The sequence below is a fragment of the Myiozetetes cayanensis genome, unplaced genomic scaffold (genome assembly GCF_022539395.1).
Source record: "Myiozetetes cayanensis isolate MyiCay16 unplaced genomic scaffold, myiCay2020 scf4, whole genome shotgun sequence".
Taxonomy (NCBI): Eukaryota; Metazoa; Chordata; class Aves; order Passeriformes; family Tyrannidae; genus Myiozetetes; species Myiozetetes cayanensis.
In genome coordinates, this window is record NW_026087631.1 from 25,269,701 (window position 1) to 25,295,568 (window position 25,868).

Here is a 25,868-nt window from a genome sequence, read left to right on the forward strand (position 1 = left end):
GTCCCAACAGATCTTGAGATTACCTTATCATCGTCCTTCCTCTTCAAGATAGAGAAAACACAGTTTGCAGTCTTGGTTTTAAGACTAAAAAAAACACATACAACAACAAAAAGTTTAGAAGTTTAGTCTCAACCGTAATAGTTAATTACAGTCACTCTCTTGTAAGAACCCCTGGAATCTTACAGATTTGCTGAGTAGAGGCTCAAAAAAAGTTCTGGAGAATTCATTTGCACTAGACATACAGGACAATATACTTAGGTTTAGCAGCTTACTTCTGGTTCACAGATGAATTAAAACTTTGGTTTTACTACAATTATTAGTGGGACAGCCTCTTTTGCACTGGGATATGTTTCTAAAAATAATCATGCTTGTTAGAAGATGCAACTTTCAAAAAGTTTTAAATCACCCTTCTTTTGGACAATATTTGAAATTCTTAACACCCAAATCTGTGGTTGTTGACACAACCTCAAAGATATGAGTCCCTAAATTTAGCAGTCCAAGGATTCTAAACAGTAGTTCACAGAGCATGTACAAATCACGTAAGACTGTCAACTTCAGTTTGAAATGTTTTATCACTCTTAGCAAGAAAAGAACTAATATCAACCAATGAGACATACACACAGTATTAGCTGCTAAGTGTTATTTAATATGAGAAACAATAGTTGTTTGTTGTTGTTTTTTAAAGAAAAAGCAACAAAACCAATTAGAAAAAAAAAGGAATCAAAAAACATCTTCCCTTGTAAGAACACATATAGAAGCTACACATCATACAGTGAACTGGACAAAGGTCACACTGAGGAGCATCTCATAGAAACACAGAACCACTCAGGTTTAAAGGGAACACTTGAGGTGATGTAGTCCAAAACCTCTGCTGAAGGAAGGTCAGCCAGGATATTCAGGATTATATCCACTCAGGTTTTAAACACCTCCATTAATGATAAACTCCACAAATTCCTGAGCAACTTGTTTCAGTGTTTGACTGCCTCCACATTTTAAAAAAGATTTGTGTTCAGAGGAAATTTCAGATGTTTCCCTTTGTGTCTACAGCCTCTTGTCCATAGATATAGGAATTAATAAGAAGAGTCTGGTTTCCACCTCTTCAAGGCTCAGAACCCTTTGAGCCTGATCTTCTGCTGGCTAAAAAGAGCATCCCCAGCTCTCTCAGTATGAATTACATTCCCACCCCTTAATCATCACTGTAGCCCTGCACCACAGCCCATCCACTAAGTCTGGAGAGCCCAGAACTGGATCCAGCACTGCAGATATGGTCTCATCAGCACTGAGTAAAGGGCAGGATCAACTCTCCTGACCTGCTGCCAGTGCTTTGCCCAATGCAGACCAAGACACTATTGGCCTTTTTTGCAGGAGGGGTGTATTACTGCCTTGTGGTCAGCTTGTCCAACATGAACCCAAGGGCCTTCTCTGAAGAGCTGCTTTCCAGCTGGGAGTCACCACCCCATTACTTATACCTGGGGTTATTTTTCTCTGGTGCAGGCCTTTGTACTTCCCTGTTGAAATTCCTGTGAGGTTCCTGTTTGCGCATTTCTCAATCTTCTAAAGGTTCCTCTGGGGATGGCAGCAACCATCCAGTCTATCAGTCACTTCTCTAAAACACAATCTATCCCATCATTCAGGTGATTAAAGAAGAGGTTGAATTGCACTGGCCCCAGAATTGATCTGTGGGCTTCAGCAGCAGTGACTTGACTCAAACTTTGACATTCCAGGCACAGTCATGGGGGCAGCTTTTAATTCACCCCTCTCTGTCCAGACATAAGATGCACTTGTCTGTGAATGTTTACCCTTCCTTTGTAAAAACCTTTGACACAACATCTACTTCCCTCTACTATCTATTGCTGTATCTATTAATTTAACATGGCTGTGACACAAGGTAAATCAGTAAACTTCTATTTGGTCTGTCTTCTAGTCATCCTGTTGCTACTCCTAAACTAGCAAGGGTAATCTTCAATAAGTCACAGGATAGGTTACATAAAAATTACAACAGCAACATGCTTCCTTCCTTCTCCACCCAAATAACCACTCCAGTGCAAGTAAAAGTGCTGGTAACTTCCTCAGAAGAGAAAGCTCTGGTTGCTCTGCCCCCAGGTTTTGTAGTCTGTGCAACTACGTTCAGCGGCAGAAAGTGTAAACTATGATCTCAGTCTCAGCAAGAGAAGCAAGTTTACCAGTTGAGCTACAATACTATATGTCTTTACTATGATTAAGTGACTTGCTATACCTCACACAAACCATTTCAGAGATGGAAAATGAAAATTTCAGAATTTTAGGCTGCATTCCCAAATTTTAAGGAAGATCTCTATTTCATTCTTTCAAGTGATTTTACCAATCTTGCTCTCAGGAATGAATCACAGACCTTATCAGGAGACATTCAGCTACATGGAGCAAGCAAATTCTGCCCCTTTGCTCCTCTCCCTCAAGAGACCTCAAGTGTTGTGTTACAGGGTGTAGTTGATTCTGCTTTATTTCCTGAATAAAACATTTCCTGTAAATAAAATTATTTACAAATAGTTACAGAGGATCTTCTTGAGTTGCATACTTAATTCAACAGCTAATTCAACAACTACATTTAAAGAATTGATGAAGCATGAGCCAAGTGCCATAATCCTTTGTAGCACTTGTTTAGAAGTCTTGGTAGACTCAATGAGTACAGTCCTTGTAACACAATGAAGAGGGCACTCACAGCTACATAAGAACGACATGCACAGCCAGTGCAACAAAAAGGAAGTCTTTATTAACAAAGTAAAACAAACACATGGGATATATGGCTCATTAAAAATTTCATGTCAACATTGAATGGTATTTCAGTAGCAGGCACTGTAGTTTAATGTCTGGTAACAGCAGCTGACTTGTATATCACTTCTGTTGAGCTATACAAATACAGCTTTAATAACTACTTATTATGTCAAAAAGAACAACTAAAGCTATATTTTTCTAGTTCTGATTTTTCCATACACACTTGTTCTAGCTTTCGGCATTGTGCTTCTTGGAGTTGAGAAGCCTAGAACTCAGTCATTTGGAATTCACGGAGCATACACAGAAACTGCAAGAAAATAGGTTCTCTTCAAATTTTATAGAAACATTTTAAAAATGCTTAAATAAATCAGTGAAGAACAACTTTCTGTATATATTCTAGATAGAAACACAAACACTCATATTAAGCAATATTTGATTTTACAACCCAGCTAACCTATCATAACTATTTATATTTTCCTGCAATACTATACAGTGAACTTATGCCACTAAAATAACATGTAGAAATATTTTTAAAAATGGTCAAACTTTCATATTCCCAAGTGTTGCTATAGAAAAAAATCCCCAAAGGCACTAGCCCAGATTACGAGCACACTAAAATAAGTCCTTTTAGAATATACATAGTTCCCTTTAATATACCAAGTCACTTGTTTTCTCCCACTACAGTTACAAATAGAGGTAAGTGGGGCTCAGTCAGCTTTTTTCCTTTTTTATGATCAGAATACACAACTTGTTTCAATTAAGTTACACATTAGACTTTTTATATTAAACTGCAAACTAAAGTATCATTTCTGTGCATATACACAATAGTATACTAAGCAATGTTTAGAAAATCAGTGAACACTACAGGTTCACAAATATTTTAAGCTGTTCAGATGTTGAATGTGATCTTTCATATTCAGGCAAGGGTGTACAAGAACTTTGGTACAACTGTTGTAAAAGTGCTTATTCTTATTGGTTTTTTTTCAAAAGTCCCTGATTCGCTTATAGTTCATGTGTGTACAGCAGATACCATTTCTGCATCCTTTGGCGACAGTGCTTTATTCAGTGGTGGAGGCTTGTAGAAATACACTGCCAGGACCACAAAGATGATTGTGATGATTTTGCAGGCAGCACCTGAATGCAAAGAATAGAAGAGTCCTTATTGCATTCACCTTCAGTAGCAAAAAGTGTTTCAGTCATTTATAAAGTTTCACATGATGAGCTACACTGTAAGACTCTGAAAGGCACAGCACATTTAAATGTATTTTACATGAACTGCAAAGGGTAGCTAAAGGCAGTCCTCCAACTGAACTTTACCTGCCTGACAGTTTCTGCTTGCAGCAGCTGTTACCTTTGCTTCAGTTTCATACTTCTTTACCCCACTCTAGCCTGAAGTGCAAGTCTTATTCCTTCTTTCAGTACTGTAATTTGCTTTACTAATATTCTCTTTTCCACAGACTAGAACTTCCCACATAGAATGCCTGTTAAGTGTTCTCTCATCAGCTACCTTAGAAGGTTACACAGAGGTGTTTATGCAACCTGGGAGGTCAAGGGAAAGGCGAAAACAAAAAGGATTGTATTTTATCATAAACATGCCTGGGAGATACTGAGATACTGAAATCTGGCCTTGTGACCACTGTTTTTGCATGACGTTTAACATGACAAGAACAGTCATCACAGATGCAAGCTTAGCCTGTCTTCTCTCCCACAGGCATACATAGCTCACATACTTGAAGGGAACAGATTGTTAAACAGGTTGGGAATTTTTTTTTGACCAGTGTTCAAGGATAGTTACAAGAACTATTATATAACTTAGAGAAAAGAACTGAAATACGACAAGAGGAAGATAGCTCCTCAGACCTTAAGCTGTCAACACACCAACACAGATAATTGCAGAATGGTTTGGGTTAGAAGGAAACCTAAAGATCATCTAGTTCCAACCACCCACTATGGGCAGAGATACCTTCCACTACACCATATTGTTCAGAGCCCCATCCAGCTTGGCCTTGAACAGTTCCAGGGATCTGGCATCCACAACTTGTCTGGACAACCTGTTCCAGTGCCTGGCCACCTCCTCTCTCAGTAAAGAGCTGCTTCCTAATATTTAACTCACTCTATGTGAGTTTAAATCCATTAACCATTGCTCCATCACTACACTCCATGACAAAGAGTCCCTCTCCATCTATTCTTGAAGGCTGCCCTTCAGGTACTGAAAGCCCACAATAAGGTCACTCTGGAGCCTTCTCTTTCCTAGGCTGACCAATTCCAATTCTCTCAGCCTCTTCTTTATAGGATGCTCCACCCCTCTAATTATCTTTGTGTCCCTAATCACCTTTACGGCCCTGGAGCCAGACTGAGATGTGTGCCAATCCCTTAAAATTCAGTAAATGAAGTGTGACAATGAAGGAAAACTAAAGACCAAAACTCTTTTGTACTATTATTTAAAAATAATAGTATAACAGTACTACTTTTTCTAGGTTACCTTTAAAGAGTCACTTAATGTCATCTTTCTCCTTGCATAGTATTTTGCTTTTTATTATTTATGAAAAATCCTAAAAACACTACTGCTAAAAATTAAAAGTGTAAGGGTCTGTTTTAAAATAATTCCCATCTAGCAGTCAAGATCAGTATATCTATTACCTTGCACAATATAAAGAAATTACTTACTCATGCCCATCAGCAGATAAACTACTCTTTCATTATCATATACCCAGCAGGCTCCTTTAGTTTCACATTCATCAATATCCCACAGCGTACAGCTGCTGTCTATAGAAACTCCAAACAAAATTGGCCCAGGAATAGTACCTAAAAAATACAGTAATATGTTAGAATGTTTGTCCAGTCTTACTGGTCTTCATACACACAGTGAAATGCCAAACTGGTGGGGAAGATAAAATGGGAGAACCAAACACTGACCATAACATTTTAAACAAAGTCGTAGAGCTTGTACTAAACAGCAGGTGTGCACCTAACATTCCTCTCAATTAACAAGTAGTAAGCATAGTGCCAGTTAATTCTTTACACAGCTCACACTTCATCAAGCAAGCAGTTTTTTCAAAGACTTGCGTTTTTTAAAGCTTCCTCAGTTTTCATTGGAAAAAAATACAGTTATTTAAATCAGGGACAAAAGCAGTTAATCAAGGAAGTAGGATTTTAACTGAAAGTCTTCCTTCAGATCATATTCATTAACCTGCTCCAAATGCAGAGAACTAAAATATTATTATACTAGTAGCTATATCCTCACAAGGTCTTCTACCTAGAACCCCTGTGTGATTCCTCAAGTCTACAGCAACTGCTGGTAAATCATGCCCTTAGTTGCTGCAGTTCTTCAGTCATAGCACAGGCAGTGGAAGAAAAGTTCTATCACTCCACAGTGAGTTAAGACTAAAATAAATATCTTCACTTGGAGTAAAATGAAACAGAAGTCCTCATAACATTCAACACTATCTCCCAGCTAATTTTTACCTGTGAGGATGTTTGCTTTTATTATGCTGTATTAGTAGAATGATTAGATTAATTGAGGTTTCAAATGGTTGAGCCAAGCAGAACTCACACTTAGATATTTGATTTCAAAGGAGAAGGAATGGCTGCAGTACTAAATAATGGCCAGTCTTCGCGAGCGAAGATCCAGGGAAGGTCTTTACACCTTCCAGCCTGCGCATTGGATTTTTTAGGTGAGACACAGTGTGCGCGGAACTGAGCCCACCCTTTAATCCTAAGGTTCATCTGCCGGGGCCAAGCGAGCTTGGACGGTGGCAGCAAGGTCCTTAGGACGTAATTTTGACATAGAAGTCAAATCAGTTATTGTTTCTTGTCCCAGTCTTGAATTAAATATGCCATTTAAAAACTATTACTAAAGCAAAAATTTAAAATACACCTGAGAAAACTCAAGTGAGTGTGGATCAGAATATACCTACATTTAGTTTTGTTTTACTTAAGGTGATGCATCTGTCTTACTGAGATGCTGAAGATGCTTAGAAGTGTTATATTTCCCACATTAAAACTCAGTAATTATTTATGTACAAGTGTCTACAATTTCAATAAATGCCAAAATTAGTCAAAGGAATTTTAAAGGAAAGGGAGAGGAGGGAAGACTCCCTCTATCTACTTTAAAATGTACTGGTATGGTCAATAAAAATACAACTATGTGACAGCCACTTTCTTTAAACTTCTGGATTTTCAGATGTTAAGTACATAAAGCTGTTTTCTATTACATCAGTTTTTCTTATCTCAACTTTCTTAATAGACCTTCTTCTGGTGAAAATAACAGCAGGTGCCTTTTGCTGAAAATGACAGTTACCTTTATCTGGTTTGTGCTGGTAAGAACAAGGAAGGCTACAACGAGCACAAATGCCCTATTTAACAAGGAATTTGAATCCAGATGGTACCTTACAACAAGTGTATCCTATAAGCCAATGACAGGCTGCTTCAAGCTCCTCTGAAAGCTTCTTAATGCATTATTTAAAAGTCTAGAAAAAAATGTCAAATAAGAAGATTATTCAGAGGCAAATGTTTCAACAAGAAAGTCATACCCAGTAGTCGTAGAAACACTAACTGTACTCCAAGAGCAAATGACCGCTGTTTATGTGGCACACACCTGTAAACAAGATTTGCAGTTTAAGGCACAGTAAACAAGTTTTAATTGTTTCATTTCTCTGCTGTGTCCCTCAGTGAATATGCTTTGGCTTAGAAATCCACCCTGCAAAACAAGTAACAAAACTACTTCAAATGCTGTTTAGACAAAAGACTGAGAAGACTCCCATTGTTTATCAAGAAATTTTAGATTTAAGTAGTTTAACAAACAGTATAAATAAAAAGGTAGCTTGCTATCAGCACCCTGATATACTGTTGAACTTTTTTTCCATAGAACAACAAAGAAAATCAAAGAGTGCTAGGTTATAATCCTGAGCTATGATTTCTAAAGAAGCACTAAATGAATTGAGACCAGGCTTCAGCAGAGCACAACATATTGTATTCTCATAACCTTTGCATATAATTACCTGACTTTATAATTAAACCATTCTGGTTTATACTATACAAATATATACAGTGATTTAGTAAGTAGCAAAATTTACCTCCTTACCTCTTACTCATTTTCTTCAGATATTTTTCCAGGAACAAACATGTTTTCATGACAGTGTCCTAACAATACCACTATAAAGGCTAAATACAACCTAATGTGCTTAATTTATACAATTTAGTTTCAGAACTGTTTTCTTTAGAAAACTCTAGCATGCCTTTTCTTTAATAAACTTTATCACTATTGAAAAATATCATATTTACACATTCAGAAGTTATTCCACATTCTGGAGTATGTATGAGGATTAGCCACATATCAAAACATTGAAGATGAGCAGTTATAGCAGTTAGTATTAGGACCTCAATACCCAAAAGGCAACTAAGGAAAGGAGAATGAGCTTTACATCATGCAGGTCATTATATCTAGCACTAGAACACTGTCATGAGCATGTGAGTTTACATTTAAAATTGCACACAATATGCCAGCTGAAAAGATATCAGAATATACTGTAAAACTTGCCTGACATTAAGCTATTTAAATTAGGTTTTCAATATCTAAACTACTATATAGTCCTTTCTTCCATAAAAACAATCTCACTATTTTAGCTGAAGTGTGCAAGGATTCAAATATCCAAATGCTGCTGCTTAGAATTATCAAAATAAGACTACGTCAGTTCAGTTTTAAAGATAATGCAACACTTCACATTATTCTGCCCCCACACTAAGGTGACAAGGTGTTAATTCCAAATTTACAACTACCCTAAACAGGAGGTTATTTCAAGACTGTTGCAGTGTATCATTTATGTCCTCAAGCCCCTACCAAAGAGCATCTAGCCACAACTTCAATAAGCATCATGTGTATTTTGCATGCATGCCTATGCATCATGGGTATTTTCTCTCTAGAAGTATTAGAGGTACAAGTCAGACTTCATCATACAGGAAAACAACTCTACACCAGGAATGAGGACCACACTCAAAAAAAAAAAAAAACACAACCACAATAATCTACCTTTCATTCATCTTCAGGGATTTGAAAAAGAGAGCCAAACCACTGATAAACACACATATTATCACATTTTATATTTGTGAACACCATACATACAACATCAATATCATGAAAGGTAGTCTAGAGACTTTGACAGACTACAATTTTCCAAGCCAGAACTCTGAACTGAGACAGGGAACAAAGGTTGAGAATACAAGACTGGTTGTTTTGTTCTTTTCTTGATACAATTTGAAGACCTGATACTACTGACACACAGGCTAGTCAAACATTTTCTTCATCCAAACGCATGGTATATGTATTCCTTCTTGCTTTAACTAAAACAGTCAAGAGTGCTCCCATAAGAAGGATTTTGATACAAACAGGCAAATTTTAATAGATTCAAACAATATCTACTAATCAAATGTAATTAGAGAGTGAACAGTGCTATGACTCTCCTCTTTCAAGTACTGCCTGCTTACTACACAGAATATTTAAACCAATGCACAAGGTACTTCCTAATAAAGTACACATTCCAAAGCAAGAAAAAAATTTCACTGATCTGAGTTTTCACAAGAATGCTACCTGTCTTTCAGCCCAGAAAACGTACCTGAGAATGGCAACAGTTGTTGGAGTAACAGCCATAAATGTAAAAACAACAGCAAAAAAGAAGACCATCAAGAACAAAGGCAAAAATTTGCATTGCGTTGGACATTTCCCAGAGATAGCTTCAAAGAGAAAGTCTTCTGAACCATTTTCTCTTTTTGGTTCCCCAATACAGGAACAGTTTTGGTATATCTACAAATATATAAGACAAAATTTAATTCCAAGAAAGACACAAAATGATACTATTTTGTTAAATATTCATCGGGTCTGCATTACACAACACAAGAATAAACCTTATTAAACCAGAAGCATGTTTTTAGCCAAAAGCATAAAAAAAACTCCTTGAAACTAAAGATTTTAAAGTTAGAGGCAGCAAGAGAGGTGAGCTCTACTCTTAGGACTTGAGCAGGAAAGAATAGAAGCAATATTGGACTGCTTTTGTTAGTAGGGGAGCAATTGGAACATGTACTTCTTTTAAATCCACACAAGTTTATTTACTAAGAAAAAAAAAACCATGTCAGTGAAGTGTAGAGTTTTCACAGCAAGCAGTAGTCAGTGTCCTACATTTTCTTATGGCTAATACCTCCTCTCATTTACCACCATCCTTTTCTGATATAAAGAGTACCCAGGGGGTTTCATGTCTTTAGAATCTTCCTACACTCCTCCCACATCCGTGCTCAAGAGTTTTTTATACTAGTAGAGACAAGCATGGAAAGCCTCTGAGTTCTGGAGAGGCTTGATAACCAAGCCAATTTTATGGCTTACCTGTAGCAGGGGCAACTGACATTCAAGTTTTAAAAACCTCACAAAAGCAGTATTAAACTCTAATTTAATATCTAGTAGATAAGAACTCTAGGTAATGTCAAAACACTTCCTGATTTCTACTTTTCTGAGTGTCAATTCTATTTAAAGTACATTTAGATTTAACTTACTTTCAGCATTAGAATGTCTAGTAGAAACAAATTTGCAAAATGACATGACCACACAAGTGAGAAACACTGTGACTGACCAATAAACCCCTACCACGGAAGAAGCTCAGAGGAGACTGGAAAGAGGGATGTGCCCAGAAAGCTGATAGAACAATGCAGGCTGTGAATGACTAGAGCTGTTGTAAAGAATACCATACAGAAAAGAAACAGCTGTGACAGCTGAGTCAATCAACCAGTGGTATAAATGCTTCTCACTGACTTCATCAAGAGAGTGGGAAATGTTTCTCTAAATTAGCCAGACCAGCATGGGGTACTGGGAAGTGTGGCTCAGCCCAACATAAAGCATAAAAAGCCAGACAACTACCAGAAAAAAAAATCAGAGAGCAATAGGCTTGAGCTGGCTTCATATGATTTCCCAACAACCAGGGAAGCCCAGCACTATGACAGTGCTAACGTTAGAGAGCAGCAGCAGGAGTCACACTGGTACCATAACTGAACTGTGTACTAAGATTGCTGTATTTTGCTAAAGGTAACTGACATTTGTGTTGTGTTTTTAGCATATTTTGCATCACTCTGCTAAATCATAAATCCCATGTAACATCAACTGCCATCAAGTAAGTAAATTAGTATTAAACATTAAACCTCTACAGGTGGAATGTCTAAGAGCACCTGGTCAGAGCGTATTGGAATGCAGCACATAAAAATTCAAGTGAAATGAATACTGTAAGTTAAAAAAAAAAACAAAAACAAAAAAAACACCAAAACACAACAGCTTTTCTTGTAGTGACTATCACCTAGATTCACAAATACTGCAATTTCCTGTCATAGTAAGGGAAGGATATTTTTGAAATACAATCCATTTTGCAGGAAACCAGAACAGAATAGATCATGTCAGTTATATTCATTGCATAAAGTACCTTTGTCATGTTGCTATCAACAAGATATGATTTGCATCCTGCAAAACACGGAGAAAAGTATTGAACTCGATCCCTGCCACACACGGGGTAGTACATAGAGCGCAAACATCCACAGTTAGCGTTGCATGGTGCTGTTAGGTTATGCAGTGTGCCTGTTCTGAAAGGTAGAAGTTAACAGGCTTTTAATAAAGTAATTGAAAAACAGAGGATATGTAAATAAGTACTGCAGGATTTACAGCATAATAAATCTCAAAGTATTCAAGTCAGGTTATTGATGCACTTGATTATTTTAAATGAAGTTATTTTCATAGTAGCTACATCTCTACAGGGAATTTCCACTTATTGTGCCCCTAGTTGTTTTTTTGCTATTATTCCTTTATAGATTATCCCTCTATTTTTCATTCACAAAACATATCACAAAATTCTGCCCATCGGCGCAATTCTTATACCATCTTCTCACTCTCACACACTTTGGTATTTGAATTTCTTCAATTTACAATTTTAAGAAAAAAATACAATATTAATAACACTATTTAGTGTTATTCTACTGATCATATTCCAAAGTTTCTCCCTGTTTTTGATTCAAGTCCAGTTGCAAACCCACTGCATTTTTACTATTTTTAACACTGTTATGCAGACATCTGAATTGCACAAGCACCAAGACAACTGCACATGCTAAATGCAGAGTCCAGTGATACAGAAAGTCTTATCACACCCTGAAGACCTTAAACATTTTTTTCTGGTTGTTTGGGGAATAACTAAGGAATAACAGAGTTACACTAAACTCTTGCTTACTATATCTACTCTCATTTTAGGCATTTACTTCCAGAAGAGGCTATAGTCTAGTTGTATTTCAAGCAGTCCCACTATATTATTAGTAAGAAAAATCAGTTTGGGATGTGTGAGGATTGCCTTGCGGTGTAACTGGAAACAAAAATACCCTTTGATTTTCTAATAGCAGTTCATTTATAAGAAGTTTAACAGCTTCAGAGTTTAGTCACCTAAACTAAATATTGTACTGTAAAATTAAAGTTCCACATTAATCACCTAAAACCAGGTTTCTCCATAAGAATTTAAGACCATAAAAATACTAGCAAAAGAAATAATTTATCCAGGAATAAAGCTGAAAACTTATATGAATTCAAACTGCAAATGGAATATTAGGGATATCATAACTATATATAGAATCCATTTGGTTGTAGTACAGTGACATCCTTCTAAATTACATTAGTGCTTTAAGCCTAAGCAAAATAACTTTGATACTTCTATGTATGAAGAATGAACTAGGGTGCATCATAAGCAAACTCACTAATTACAAATTTGTTCATGCAGTGCCTTGCCTTGTTAGCCTGTGAGGCAAGCAAAGCCTAGAAAGATTCAATCAATTAAGTGTACGGACAATGTCTCTTTTCCCTGCCCTTCAAAGAGGGACTGAACATTTAGGTATGCATGGTCAGAGAAAAACACTGAAAAAAGATACCTCTGCTTTTCTAAAGCCTAGCCGATGAGGACATTAAGGCTCTTTTAAAACTCTGTAGGTTGGGTGTCTTTCACAGAAAAACAAGGAATCCCAGAGACACGTGGAAATGAACAGAACTGTAGAAATAGTCATTGCATTTCTCTTCTTTTAAGTTTTCAATGAAATATTGGGCAACCAAATTTGGCAAAAACAATTCTTTTGAAGTGCTTGTTAAGACAAAATAAACTACGCTAGTTCTGCTGATAGCCTAATTTAGCGATGAACAGTGTTACTACAAAATATATACTATTTTCACTAACACATGTACTTAAAAGTGAACCTGTGCTGGTATGGTTCTAGAACTAAGCCTACAAAAGCTTTCCTCACTTCTCCATGCTATTTTTCAATAGAAAGAGAATGCTTGCGATGAAGGATGTCTTTAAATTCTCCACAAAAATGAATCTGATTAAGTTTCCAAGTCAGCCCTCAGAGCAGTTTCATAATTTATTCTTTCAGAAGCATTTATTTAGTAGCATAAGCAGGAGTCAGACACTTGGCTATACTTCCAAAAATTTTTTTAAGCTACCACTGCATATTTTAGTTGCTAAATCCCTCACGGAAAACAGTTTCAGAACTGGCACTGTATTAGCACCACTAACTATTCTGATGCAGGTCACATGTCCCATGAAGTATAGTTCAACATTTAACATTGAATTAACTAAAACTAAACCATTTTTTATAATGGATACCGAGAGAAGAAAGTTATTCCAGGACTGGTTAACTCCAAATTGCTGCAGATAACCAGCCTTCAGCAAGAGTTAATATACATAACTGAAAAAGTGATGCAAAACTTAAATACAAGTTAACTGTATTTAACTTTAGATGAAAATTAGTTCAGCTGTATCTTTTGTCAGCTGCTCATTATCACACAAGCTGGTATAAAAATATAAATAACTTCATGTACTATTTTCTAGACCACCTCTTCACTATTCAATTGATGAATACAGATTCTTTTGCTCAGTATGTAACTATAAGCTTTCTAAAACCAGAGTCTGAATTCTGTTTTTCACAGTCCTGAATTGTTCAAGTCATCTTTCTGCCAGAAATTTTTCTGACACTGAAGCACAGCCATATTTTATGCATCAGATTTCAACTCTGGCCTTTAAATATACTGTCAATTTTTACAGCACATTGTAAAGACCAAATCTGAATGAGTGACAAGTTTCTTTTTCTTTCAGTCACCAATGCATGAAACTTTGTTTATTCATTTTGCATACCTTCTGGAAAAGGAAATACGTCAATAATTAATATGTATCACGACATTACATTTCTACTTTCTACCACTTTCTACCACATGTGCATTAGAGGCTACAAAAGTGATTCTCCTAAGCCCATCTTATGCATTTTCATGGTGCACTTCATGCTATTGTGTCAGTAAAGCACAATACACCTCTTGCCCACCCTATTTAGGTTTGAATGGTTTTTTTGCAGTGGAGGAGAACTCTCAGATTATGCTTTTGTAAAAGATAATGGCACCTTACCCTTGTCTAAAATGGGGGGCTTGGAGAAAACAATACAAAGGTATAGGTAAGTTATTCAGCTCATTACTATGATTTTTTCAAATGGTAGCTACCAGCCCCTAGGTATCAGCCTCGTAGAGTTATTTTGCAGAGTACCATCTGGCTCTTTGGCAGACCCTCAAACAGCTGGAGTTGCCTCTGGCTCCGTTAATTAATGACAGAGTAACCAACCACTTGAGAGCAGAGTTTTGGAACAGCCAACTGCCTCCCTCCTGCTTTTACACAATGCCTGTGCTACAGAGGGTTGTACTATTTAGAACTATAAGAACTGAAACATTATGATCTTTCACTTATTTCTTTAATAAAGCATGATTGGGCATTTTCTACAATATGGTGTCTACAGTGGTGCTTTTATCACATTCACTTATTGATTTTTCCAAGTATGGACCTAAATATTTGGTCTTTAAAGAAAGTTTATCCTTGCAAACATTTCTTTTTAATTTTGTTTCATCTTGCTTTTACTCTTATAACTTCTCTTCCTTCAGTGCTCTACTGGTTTCCAGAGTAAGCTTTGTTCACAGCAACAAGAAGAATTTATCCTAGAATTTCTTACTACAAATATCTAAAAATGAGTGATAGACTACATTCTCATTAGGAAGGAGAATTTTGTTTAAGGGAAAGCGTATCAAGTTTAGAGAATTCTTTTGTATATATGTTAGCCAAAAATATTTTCAACCGTGTTTCAGTTAAACATGTTACTCCACCAATTTTGTTCTTCTTAAACTTCGTCACTGAGCTATTCCCTCTTTGCATTAAGTTTCTACCTCTATCAGCCACTAGACCAGGGGGGAAAAAAAAAAAAAAAGAAAGTCTCCTTTGTACAAGGAGGCCAAGTGTCCTAGAACCTCATGCTACAATAATGTCTTTGCTCTCTTAGTGAACATCTTGCAATCAATGTAAATTGCAGTGCACTTCCACACACTTTCAAAAAATTGACAACTCCTTCCAGGAACAAACTGCTCAGATTATCCAGAGTTTAGTAAATGAAACAAGATACAAAATACCCTACTTCTACAGCAATACAAAATTAGCTGTAGTCAATATTGTGAGCTTATCACACCTAAAATGGTTACAGAAGCTGAAATTTGCGACAAGCAGGGCTTGACTGCTCAGAACATTTTGCAGGCAAGGTATCCACACCTTCTCTTATAACCTATTACGTGAAGATGCCAAAACAAACCTTTCTAGAGTTCCATAAAACACTTCAGATTCATACATAGAAGCAAAATATGACATTTTAATAGGATTTGTATTCTAAAATGTAAACTTTTTATTTTAAACATTAACACCAAACCAAATAGTGCATTAAAACATATTTACCCATTATATGTTTCAGAGACACCTGCGAAAGGTTCATTCCTGCATTTGGCAAATAAAAACACTGTGTTTAATAGCAGGGCCACTGAACAAGTGCTTATCATGAACTTGATTATGCTTCTCAAATTCATTTTGCACTTGGAAACCAAGACGCCACTTATGACTTGGCCTAGTACTGCTGCTGGAACTAACACAAGCCCTAGAGGAAAACAAGACAAAGATATAATTATGAGGCAATTAAGAGTGCAATTTTATAAGAAGAAAAAAAAATCAAAACAGTTACCTGTAAAATGCAGTCCACATGATGTCACTGTCAAACTATACTACCAGAATCTGATTTATTCTACCCTTACATGACCTTTAGCTTTTCCAGGGCTTACATTGACAGCATACTTTAAAGCTGTCCAAAACCTGACTTCAGCACAGTCAAACTAGATGACTTAGTAGTACTACATATTGGGCAGGAATCTCTGAACACCAGTAGGCCTTTTCACTTCATGAAAATACAAAATGCCCTTTCATTGCTTCAGCGTCTTTTTTCACATGCCCATGTTCTTTGTCATACATGTGTAATAAACTTGTTAGCAAAAGAACATAACTACTATCATACAAGAGACAGCACAAAATGCAATGAGGCATCTACTCAAAGATTTTAAAAAATCTAGGTCAGTGAGTCAATTTTGCTGTTTGAGGCCAAATTGTCCACAATGATTTATCCTCTTCACTCTATTAGTACTCCAGATAAATAACTGAGCATTTCTACATCGCTAATCTACAAAACAACATAGAACTCAGTATAAGTTGCACTGACCCAAGACAGAACTGTGGCAGAACTGCAGAGGTCACAATCAATCCCAATCAAAGGTAGTTTTAATAGTTTTCATGGTCATTGGTAACAGGCTAGCTAGCTCAGTTCAGGTACAGACAGCTTTCAACATTAGTGTAGCCATTTCTTTAAAGCTATGCATTTAATCATCATCATCAATAAGCACTATCAATATTTTCAACTCAAAGACATTCAAACAAGGTCTATGACATAAAAAGCAACACTCAGTTTTCTGCTTCACTCCTGGTTATTGTTTAACAAAGGAGCATATATTCCAATCTATTTCTATGTAAAATTCAATGATACTATTCCTAGCTTCAAATCAAAGTGACAGTACTATATCTAGTATTTTTCAGAGCAGTAAGTCAGTCAGTCAAAGTCTCTCCCAAACATATTTTTGTTGGAGAATGAGCAGCTCTACCTTATCCTTATATTGCAGCACTCTACAGCTTGGCAAGACGTGTTCTAGAAACACTGAGTCTGCCATACTGCAAGCATCTGTGGGCCATTATGGACATTTCTGCCTTGATCTGGTTACTGTTCTTCGGAAGTCATTGTGTCAGAGTTCATCATGTGACCATACTGAGTGCAGCTCTTCCACCCAATTTTTCTGTTTCTCTAAAACTCAACTTTTCATAGAATTCTACCTATTACTTTTGCATATCAGATAATAGGAATAAGTGACAGCAAGCCAATTACAGAAACTGTTACACAGTTGTTTTAGGACATATCCTGATTAGTCATTTTATTGTAAACTACCTCACTGTAACATTATTGCAGAATTGAAAAAAGAAGGGCAAGTCAACTCCTTACTTGCAGTAAGCACTGGCTTTTTTCCAACTGCCCTTTATCTTGATTGCTTTAGTGGGACTAAGATGCTAATGCTACATCAGCTGATTTTAAGTAAGGAAAATTAAATGTTTTTCACCAAGCATAAGAAAGGAATAAACTACAGTCTCATCAGCACACAAATTTCTCATTCTACTTCCAATATGAGATTTGACAGCCTTCAAAAAACCTACAGACAAGTAGGTTTGCACCCCTGATGAAGTAAGTATAAGTTAATACTTATTAACCTACAAGTTAAAACTTAAGTTTTCACAAAGCAGGCAACAATAACAAAAATATTGTTTCTGATGTGAAAATTGCATTCCATGTAATTACATTTATAAATATCTCAGGCAAACATGATACCCATATAATCTTCCACCATGTTAATGACGTGTTCAATACAATATATCTAAGACTTATAAATAAAATGCCACATTACCTCCAAGAGTTGCTGAAAAACTTGACGTCTTCCCAAACTGATTTTCTATAAACTTTGGTAGAAATGTGGCAAATCCAGTGGTAACTAAAGCTTCTGAAGAACTGGCTATTATTAGACACATAAGCACTGGATTCCTCAACAGTATCTATGGAGAGAAATTATCATAATGCTCTGGAAATCATTTGATTTTGGTACCAACTAAAGTAGAAGTCACTATATTTTAAAGTAGATAGTCTAAGTGGAACTTCAGTAATATGCTTTTCTGCTTTAACAACCTCAAGTATTAACAAAATTAATATCCATTGAATTATCAGTAGCATTAGAGATGTCTGTCACAACACAATAAAGAAGCAATTACCTTTTTAAAGATCTATAGAATATATGAGAAGAATTTCATTCCTCAGAATATACCAGTTTTAGCAAATTTCAGATTATTCTTACCAGAAGAGATATAGGAAAGTCTTTAAAATTTTTTCCAATATTCTTTATCTGAACCAGGGCTTCACTTCCATCATCATGAGTTTCAGAAATTTTTTCAGCCTGTATTTTTGCTGTTCCTACAAAAAGTCATATTTATTGACAGTGAAAACATTGAATACCTGTGCTCATAGACTTAATGTCAAAAAGGCAGAAAAAAATCATGTTTTCTTTACTTGGAAAAAGCAGTTCAGATATTTTACGTCTTCTAAAATGTTTTACTGGTAGAGATTTATAAAAAGATCAACAATAAATTAAAAGGAAAATTTTGTTGAAAGCATCATGCTTCCATTGGAATATCTTGGCTGCAATAAGATATTATCAGTAAGATCCTAAAATCATCAGAGTATGCTGAAGCCCACCCAATTTTTTTTTTTTAATCATCCTCACATTCTTCCCAGGTCCCTACTTCATTGTTTCTTTTCCTTCCTTATTTCTCTTTCAATATTAGTATACTAAGTTCCTTTGGATGCTCTTCTAAGGGACTCCTAGATACTATTTACCTGAACAGAGATTATATTCTAAGTATCTCTCTAGAAGACTGCTCAGGGATATTTTGATTCATGCTTTATTGTTCCATCCAAACTCATAAAAAAATCAGAGTAAAAGACAACAGTGCATGAGTTAAGTCAATAGAGTTTCCACATTATTTTTGGTGGGTAACACAGCGGCTTTAAATGTAGTTCTGGGTGCTTAGATGGAAGCATCTTCCAAAATTTGACCATCAGTTTCCACATTCAGGTACCTGTTTCCAGTTCTACTAGAAAAGAACCATGGAATCCTGGAATGGTTTGGGTTCAAGGGGACCTCAAAGCTCATCTAGTTCCAACCCCCTGGCCATGGGCAGGGACACCACACACAAGATCCTCCTTCTAGTCCATTTGTCTTATTTTAAAGGCTACATATTAGGGTGAAAAAAAAAGTATTTAGCAGATTTTAGCCAAAGACAGTTAACCAAGAAATAGAATCAAAGAGGAAACATCCAGTCCAGTAGTCTACAACCTATAAATATAAACTAATTGCTCTTCCAAACTAAAACAGTATTGCTAAACCTTTACCTGGTAGGTGCTTTGGAAACATTGAAAAAGGTATTATAAGAAGCCAAATTGCAAAAAAGCATGCAAGAAATCCTATCCACCATGCTCCAAGCCAACGTGGGTCATCTTGATCCACCTTTGTACTGGAAAAACAATTCAGAAGAAGCAAGTTTATCATTCTGAATTTCAATCAGCAATTTCAGATGTCATGAGCTGGAATACTTATTCTTAAAACTGATTTAACAGAAAGCCTTTTAATATCACTATTTTCTTGTTTTCTACATGTATTAAATTTTTTTGCTATTTTGCACATTCACAGGGTCTATTATAAAAATATTGCATTCTACCAAATATAGCTTTCATCTCATTAGTAAATGTCATTTTGATTTAGAGTCTATTCTTTGGCTCTGACTTCAAGATCCTGAAGCATTATTAAGATACTAAAAAACCTGGGTTTTGAAAGAATCTTCATAATCAACAAGTTATGCCAAAGCCAACTCTCAAGTTCAAAATGCCAGTGCATTGATCTGAAGGCCCTAAAACACAGGAAATAAAAACTTAAATGAAGTTGTTGGCTTGGACAGTAGTACAATTTGTAGCATTTTTTTAATAGTAGGCTATTACTCAACTGTTAGATTTTTCTCACAAGCTCTTCTCCAGGAATTAAGCAGCAGCATCCTACCCACCATATTGCAACTCAGGGAAACTTTTTCACAAGAAATCAATAGCTGCAGTTTAACTCTAAACGAGCAACTAAACAGAAGACAAAGCATTTTTTGTTACTCGGTTTAAAATAGCTACTGTCTAAAAAGCTAGAACTAAATATTTGCACAATGAAGAAACTTGCAAGCATAATGGAATTACACTTCCCACTGTGGGAAGTAATCCACTTACTTGAAGCCTTTATGAGTGTATCTTCCTTACAAGTTAATGAAACTCTTGCAAATGCAGTATTTTCTCAAAAAAAAACCAACTTTCTCCTCACAGGGAGAAAAGCTGAAGATTTCAATACAAATTATTAGAAAAAGAAAATAGAAAGCAATAAACTAAGTTGTATCTTGCCTTTCTGGGATCTGGATATCAATATAAACATTAAGCAGTTGCCCTCCTGCAACATATCCAATAGCAGGACCCAGAAGTGACATGGCATAGGCAATTCCTAGAAGAGAAAATACATTGAGTCTGCCATAACTTCTTTTTTTAAAGCTTTCTTTTAATAAAATTTTTTAATCAACTTCAGATCAAATTTCTGTAATTCAACCTGTTCTTTTTAATCTCATTACTTCTACTGCAGCATGTAGAAGACAAAAATTTATACTTGTGCCTCAACAAGTAAACTTGCAGCTCTCTTTAAAAGCTGCAACTCAGAGGTTCAGCAAAAAAACATCTCATTGACTTCATCTTTAAGCACTACTAGACTGCCATTTGCACCTACCTTTTGTGCCCACATTCAAAAGCTAGCTGGGGAAAAGGTTTAAGTGAAAGTAGGGGCACCGGATGTTAACAGTACAAGACCAAAATCTTGAAGAGTCTAGTTATTTATATTTTTCAGTCTTAAGTATTTTTATATCTTTCAAGACCAAAAGACAGGGTTCCATTGAAATGTCTGACTGGAGTAATATCTGCCTTAAAACACAAAGCCAAGGCTCTTGACAGCTCCTGACAGTACCAAAAAAACCAAACCAAACAAACAAATCAACACACAAATACCAACAACAACAGCAACACACAGCAACAAAATCCAGACACATCATCAAAAAAAAAAAAAAAAAAAAATCAAGCCACCAAACAAAAACAAACCCCAACCTGCAAAATAGTAGGTGTAACAATACCCTGCTAAAAAGTACAAGACTTTTTCAATATCAGTCTCCTCCAGATTTCCGTGGCAGTTTAGGACTCACTGCTATCAGGAGCACTCTGCGGATTAAGGCTTGCAACTAACAGAAACAGATCTGAAATAATTAGTAAACATGCATTCTTACTGCTGATATTCTATGCTGTTTCCCCAGGTTGAAGAATCTGGATTTCTGATGTTTCCCAAGTGTCTGGATCCTGAGTACTTACACTCTAGTTAGACAGCAAGAGGAAATGATGGGGGAAACAGGAAGGCGAGAAGGGTGCAAGAGGGAAAAGCAATGCAAAAGGTGACGTTCAAGTCAAAATAAATACTGAGTAAACAACCCCAGTTTTTTTTGTATTTTGGAAATACTGACATGCCCATCAAAACTTTCTGAGTTAAGTTCACATTTATCCTACAGAATTTCAAACCAAGCTTAAAAGATGCCTATTTCCTCCTACACATCACTCAGTTTAAATACCATTTGGAATTGTTTAACTTTTCAGTGGCTTTAGTTGTTGATGTTCCAGTTCAGCAAGAGCAGAACAGTCTGTGTGAAAATGCACCCAGTTTAGAAGAAAAAGAAACTACCAACTTTGAGTTGCAAGCCTATAGTCAAAGATGCTATCAGCTATTTACAGAAAGTTTTAGGGGTTTCTTTGTTTTTTGCTGCCTTGTATAAGCCTCATTGCATTAGGCAAGGCAACACAACATACTTTAAAACCTTAATGCACTGCATAAAAGCAAGAAAAAGAATTAAGGCTTAAGGTAGCTACCTGCACACTCACTTGCATTCCAGCTTTATTATATTAGGCAGAATACACTGCTCTTCCTAACTCAACAGATGCCTGAAGATTGTACATACATTAGTTTATTGTATTGGTCTTTTTTAAGTATGAACACTGACATAACTCTCCTGAGTTTTCAGATCAGTTCTTAATCCCCCAACCATGTAGACAGCCCTAATTCTGCTCTATTTATTTCACTGGTTTCAAGGGCAGGGATGGGAGGAAGGAAATAAAGAAAAAGTATAATAGCAGCAAAAATTTTGGTTTTATTATTTTAGATTTATCATATGCAACTATTGTATTTGTTGGCATCAAATGAAGTGGCTTGCCAGGAATAAATGTGAAAGAATTGTACGCAAATGGTTGATGATTTCAATTTTGCCCTATAAAATCTAGTCTGGAAACCAGTTCAGGAATCTGAGGTGCCTTGAATTCATCCTGGAAGTTACCACTATAGCTACAATGCTTCTATCAGTTTACACACAAAATGGGGGAAACAAATACCTTTAAACCCATAGAAAACATACTTAGACTACAGTGAACTTGGTAGTAAAAATGCACATAATCCAGAGAATGATGACTGAAAAAAGTTAAAAACTATTGCTAAGAATTAAATGTTCCTTAGCTTTTAAACAGCCCCAGTAAAGCAATACCAGTGCCTTGAATGAAGGAAAGATACTTCCAGCATGTCCTGAAGTGCCAGATTTGTACATGTCTAAAGGACTGCATTGATCACACAGTGCACAGCAGTGTCTCTGCACTGATGGACAGCTTACTAACAGAAGTTAAGTAAATAAAATTGTTCAAGGTGCAGTACGATCTAGTTACTGACCTAACTGATATGCAGTATTTTTCAACACCTGTGACACTAAAAAGCAAGTTTTTGCTACAGCCTATTCTGTTGTTAACAGACAGGCTACATTAACCACAACCATTTTCAGTTATAGGCATCAAAAAATAACAGGAGAGGTGCTCAAAGTAACTTTATCATGCTCTACAAAATAAAATTTGAAAAGACTTGATACTTTGAGCAGACTAATATCTAAATTGCGCAGCAACTGATTTAGAAACACTTTATATATATAAGTAAACAATTACAACGTTTTTAGAGTAACTCATAAAAGCATTTGGAGGGCATTTCATTTAGGATCAATCCAAGCAATGTCATAAACAGTTTAAAAGTTACCTATATAAAGGGAAGACTTGTGTTTTGGGACACTATCATCAATAAAAGCTGTTCCCAAAGTATACAGCGGAGTTCCTCCAACTCCCAGCAGCAGCTGTCCCAGAATGAAGACATACATATACTTATGATGTGAAGACTTTGTGCTCGCATTACATGTTACATTAGCAGACATGGCTTCTGGAGCTTGACATGTGTCTGAAAAACAGAGACAACAAGACTTTACAAATCTGATACCCAGCTCATCACAGTCCAGCTGAAGAAAAACCTGTACTGAAAGCTAAACTACAAAAGAAGTGCTGTTATGTCAGGCTCTTACTTCAATTTTCACACCTTTTAAGGTATCCCATCTGACAGTGCCAAGGTTTATATCCCCCAAAAGAAATACTGTCTTGGCTTGGTTCTCGTTTCCTCACCAGGAAGGTAAGATAAATAAAATAGCCTTATTAAAATGCTTTGGCTTGTTGAAAGCATTATTGAGCAGATTTACGGGGAAAAAAATTGACAGAGCAGCCTGAACAACCTAGGGAAGTTGGACTGCTAGAAAGTGCAGTCAGTCACTAGCAAAAACAGTCCTCCCTTCTCATTCACTCTTTCAAGAAATGTTTCCCTAGGAAAAAAGAAAACCCACGTTGAAAACCTACACCACTATTTCTCATAGAGCACACACACTGCCACCTCTCCAGAACAGGCAGTTAAGGTAAAGCCTCTGTACTTGTGCACACAAAGAGGAAAGCAGTGGTGCAGCAGCGTAAGGTTGCCTCTGCTCCTGTAATGTTTGGTACTACAAGGAGAGAAGGGAAAAGAGGAACTGATGACAGGGAGTATGTGTTCTCTTCTTCCCCTTACTATCACTGCACTTTCAGTAAGAGTGCCAAGTGACAAGATAAAAGAGAAGCATGTTTCTTTTTTCCCACGGAAGAGCATAAAACTGTAAGAAAGAAGATAAACTCATCAGTTTTGTGGGAATAAGCCACACTGAACAGACATATGAAAACATCCTTCCGATCCAACAAGCAGACTGATTCATTCACACTACTTCACCACAAAATTATTATATCTTTTTTTCTTCCTCAGGTCCTCTTACATTTGAAAACATTGTTTACTTAAGCAAAGAAAGAGCAACTTCAATTCACACTCTGGGCTCACAAAATGAAGTACAAGGAAGTCCTTGCCACACAGCAGGTATTTAAACAAACTGTCTACACTGCTGTTATAAATACATGCACAGGCTTTATCATTATTCCCTGTAGCTCACAACAGGTGATACAGTGCTGTTGCACAGAAACAGGACAACATAAGGGATAACAAACATCAAGAGGAGGAGTCAAAGTTTTTCTTCCTTTTCACTTAAGAAGAATCCCAGGTAATCTGTCCCAGTGTTTGACTGTCTCCACAATAAAATTATCTTCGTAGTGTCAAGCGAAAAAACAGTTTTCACATTTGCTATGGGAGACATACTGAAACACATTTAAATTTTTAAAATGAAATCCTAGGTAGAAGTTTAAAGGTGTACTGCTTATAGCACCTGCAGTTTTCACAGTCCCCTCTGCCGTCTCTGATTAATCAAAGTCGGTTGATTCCGCTACAGACACACCACCAGGTGGAGCCCCTGACTGCACATATCGGTGCCACCTGAGGCACCGGCGACTCCGCAACCTGGAAAAGTTATCAGAACAAACAGCTGGTCACCTGCTACCTAGGCTACACATCGGAGTCTGAAACTTTCTGGGGATTAGAAAATAAATGTTTGCTGTGGCTAAAAAGTTTTAATAATAGGGTGACCATTCATTAACAACTTATTCAATATGAAATTACTTCTAGAAAGTAGTATTAGGATAAATAAACATCAAAGAGTTTTGTAGAGTAGGATATGTATATACTCAGAGTATAAGTAAAGTAATATCTCAAGGTAAAACACTAAGTTTCACAAAGTCTGTAAGCCTTATACTGTAGGTTATATATATTTTGTATTCTAGACAAGATCTGTTTATTAACCTGACAGTCAAATTAAAAATTGCATTGAACTGTACTTGAAATTATCCTGCAGGTAAAAACTCACTGTAGTGGCATATAGTAGATAAACATACAAAATCAAGTAAGCAATCATTAAAAAGAGCTGTTCAGAAATAAATTAGGTAGTAGATTTTAATACAAAGCATCAAATAAAAGTTTTATAGAAACTTTATTTTTTTTTAAGTACTCATTCAAACAAACAATCAAAACAGAAGGTTTTGGGGGTGTGGTGCTAATAAATTCCACAACCAATTGTGTAGTTAAGATGCTTCATCACCATTAGAACTAGCTAAACCAGACATCCCATGATCCTGTACTTGACAGTTAAAGGACGCCATTGCACAGCACCTGAAGATAGTTTATGTTGACTCTGTCACAGTGCATTCCCTACACTTAGTCATTTATCTTTGATAGTGTTTTGTTTAAGTAGCTTAAGTTCTTAAATCTCTCACCACAGTCACAACATAGGCACCTGCATTACAACAGTCAAAACAGCAGGAATGTTGTCAGCTGGCAATGCCATGGTGGAGACACATTCCTTTGGAAATCTAGAAGTGGTGGGGAATTTTTGAAAGTCCATGTAGAACATCTCCCTAATAAGGCATCAACATGTACATCCATATTCAATGGGAATGTTTGATCAAACAGTAACATATTCTTTGAGATTTCAACTACAGTTTTTTGAAAGGAAAGAGATCAGTTATGATAGTTGGTCTTTTCTCTTGCTTCAATTAAAAAAGTATCTTGTTTTAATTTAAAAAAAAACCCTGCAATTAGGTTGAAACTTATATATCAAATTCAGATCCCTTCCATACTACACTGAAGGAGGAAGTACAATACTGAAACCAAAATTATAGAGAAATGGGACTGTAAC

At 36.3% G+C, this 25,868-nt stretch overlaps 1 protein-coding gene across 1 annotated transcript in view; it reads right to left on the reverse strand.

Annotated features, from left to right (window-relative positions):
- Positions 1-2,773: 2,773 nt before the first annotated feature.
- SLCO4C1 (solute carrier organic anion transporter family member 4C1) overlaps positions 2,774-25,868 on the reverse strand; it is a 29,663-nt gene continuing 6,568 nt past the window's right edge. Inside the window, exons 3-13 of the mRNA XM_050328389.1 lie at positions 22,982-23,176; positions 20,233-20,329; positions 19,192-19,313; positions 18,098-18,213; positions 17,657-17,801; positions 15,564-15,759; positions 11,205-11,361; positions 9,363-9,550; positions 7,284-7,348; positions 5,419-5,556; positions 2,774-3,885 (exon numbers count right to left, since the gene is read on the reverse strand). Of these exons, the coding sequence (XP_050184346.1) occupies positions 3,761-3,885; positions 5,419-5,556; positions 7,284-7,348; positions 9,363-9,550; positions 11,205-11,361; positions 15,564-15,759; positions 17,657-17,801; positions 18,098-18,213; positions 19,192-19,313; positions 20,233-20,329; positions 22,982-23,176 (1,544 nt within the window). The 3' untranslated portion in view covers positions 2,774-3,760. The remainder of the gene's footprint in view (positions 3,886-5,418; positions 5,557-7,283; positions 7,349-9,362; positions 9,551-11,204; positions 11,362-15,563; positions 15,760-17,656; positions 17,802-18,097; positions 18,214-19,191; positions 19,314-20,232; positions 20,330-22,981; positions 23,177-25,868) is intronic.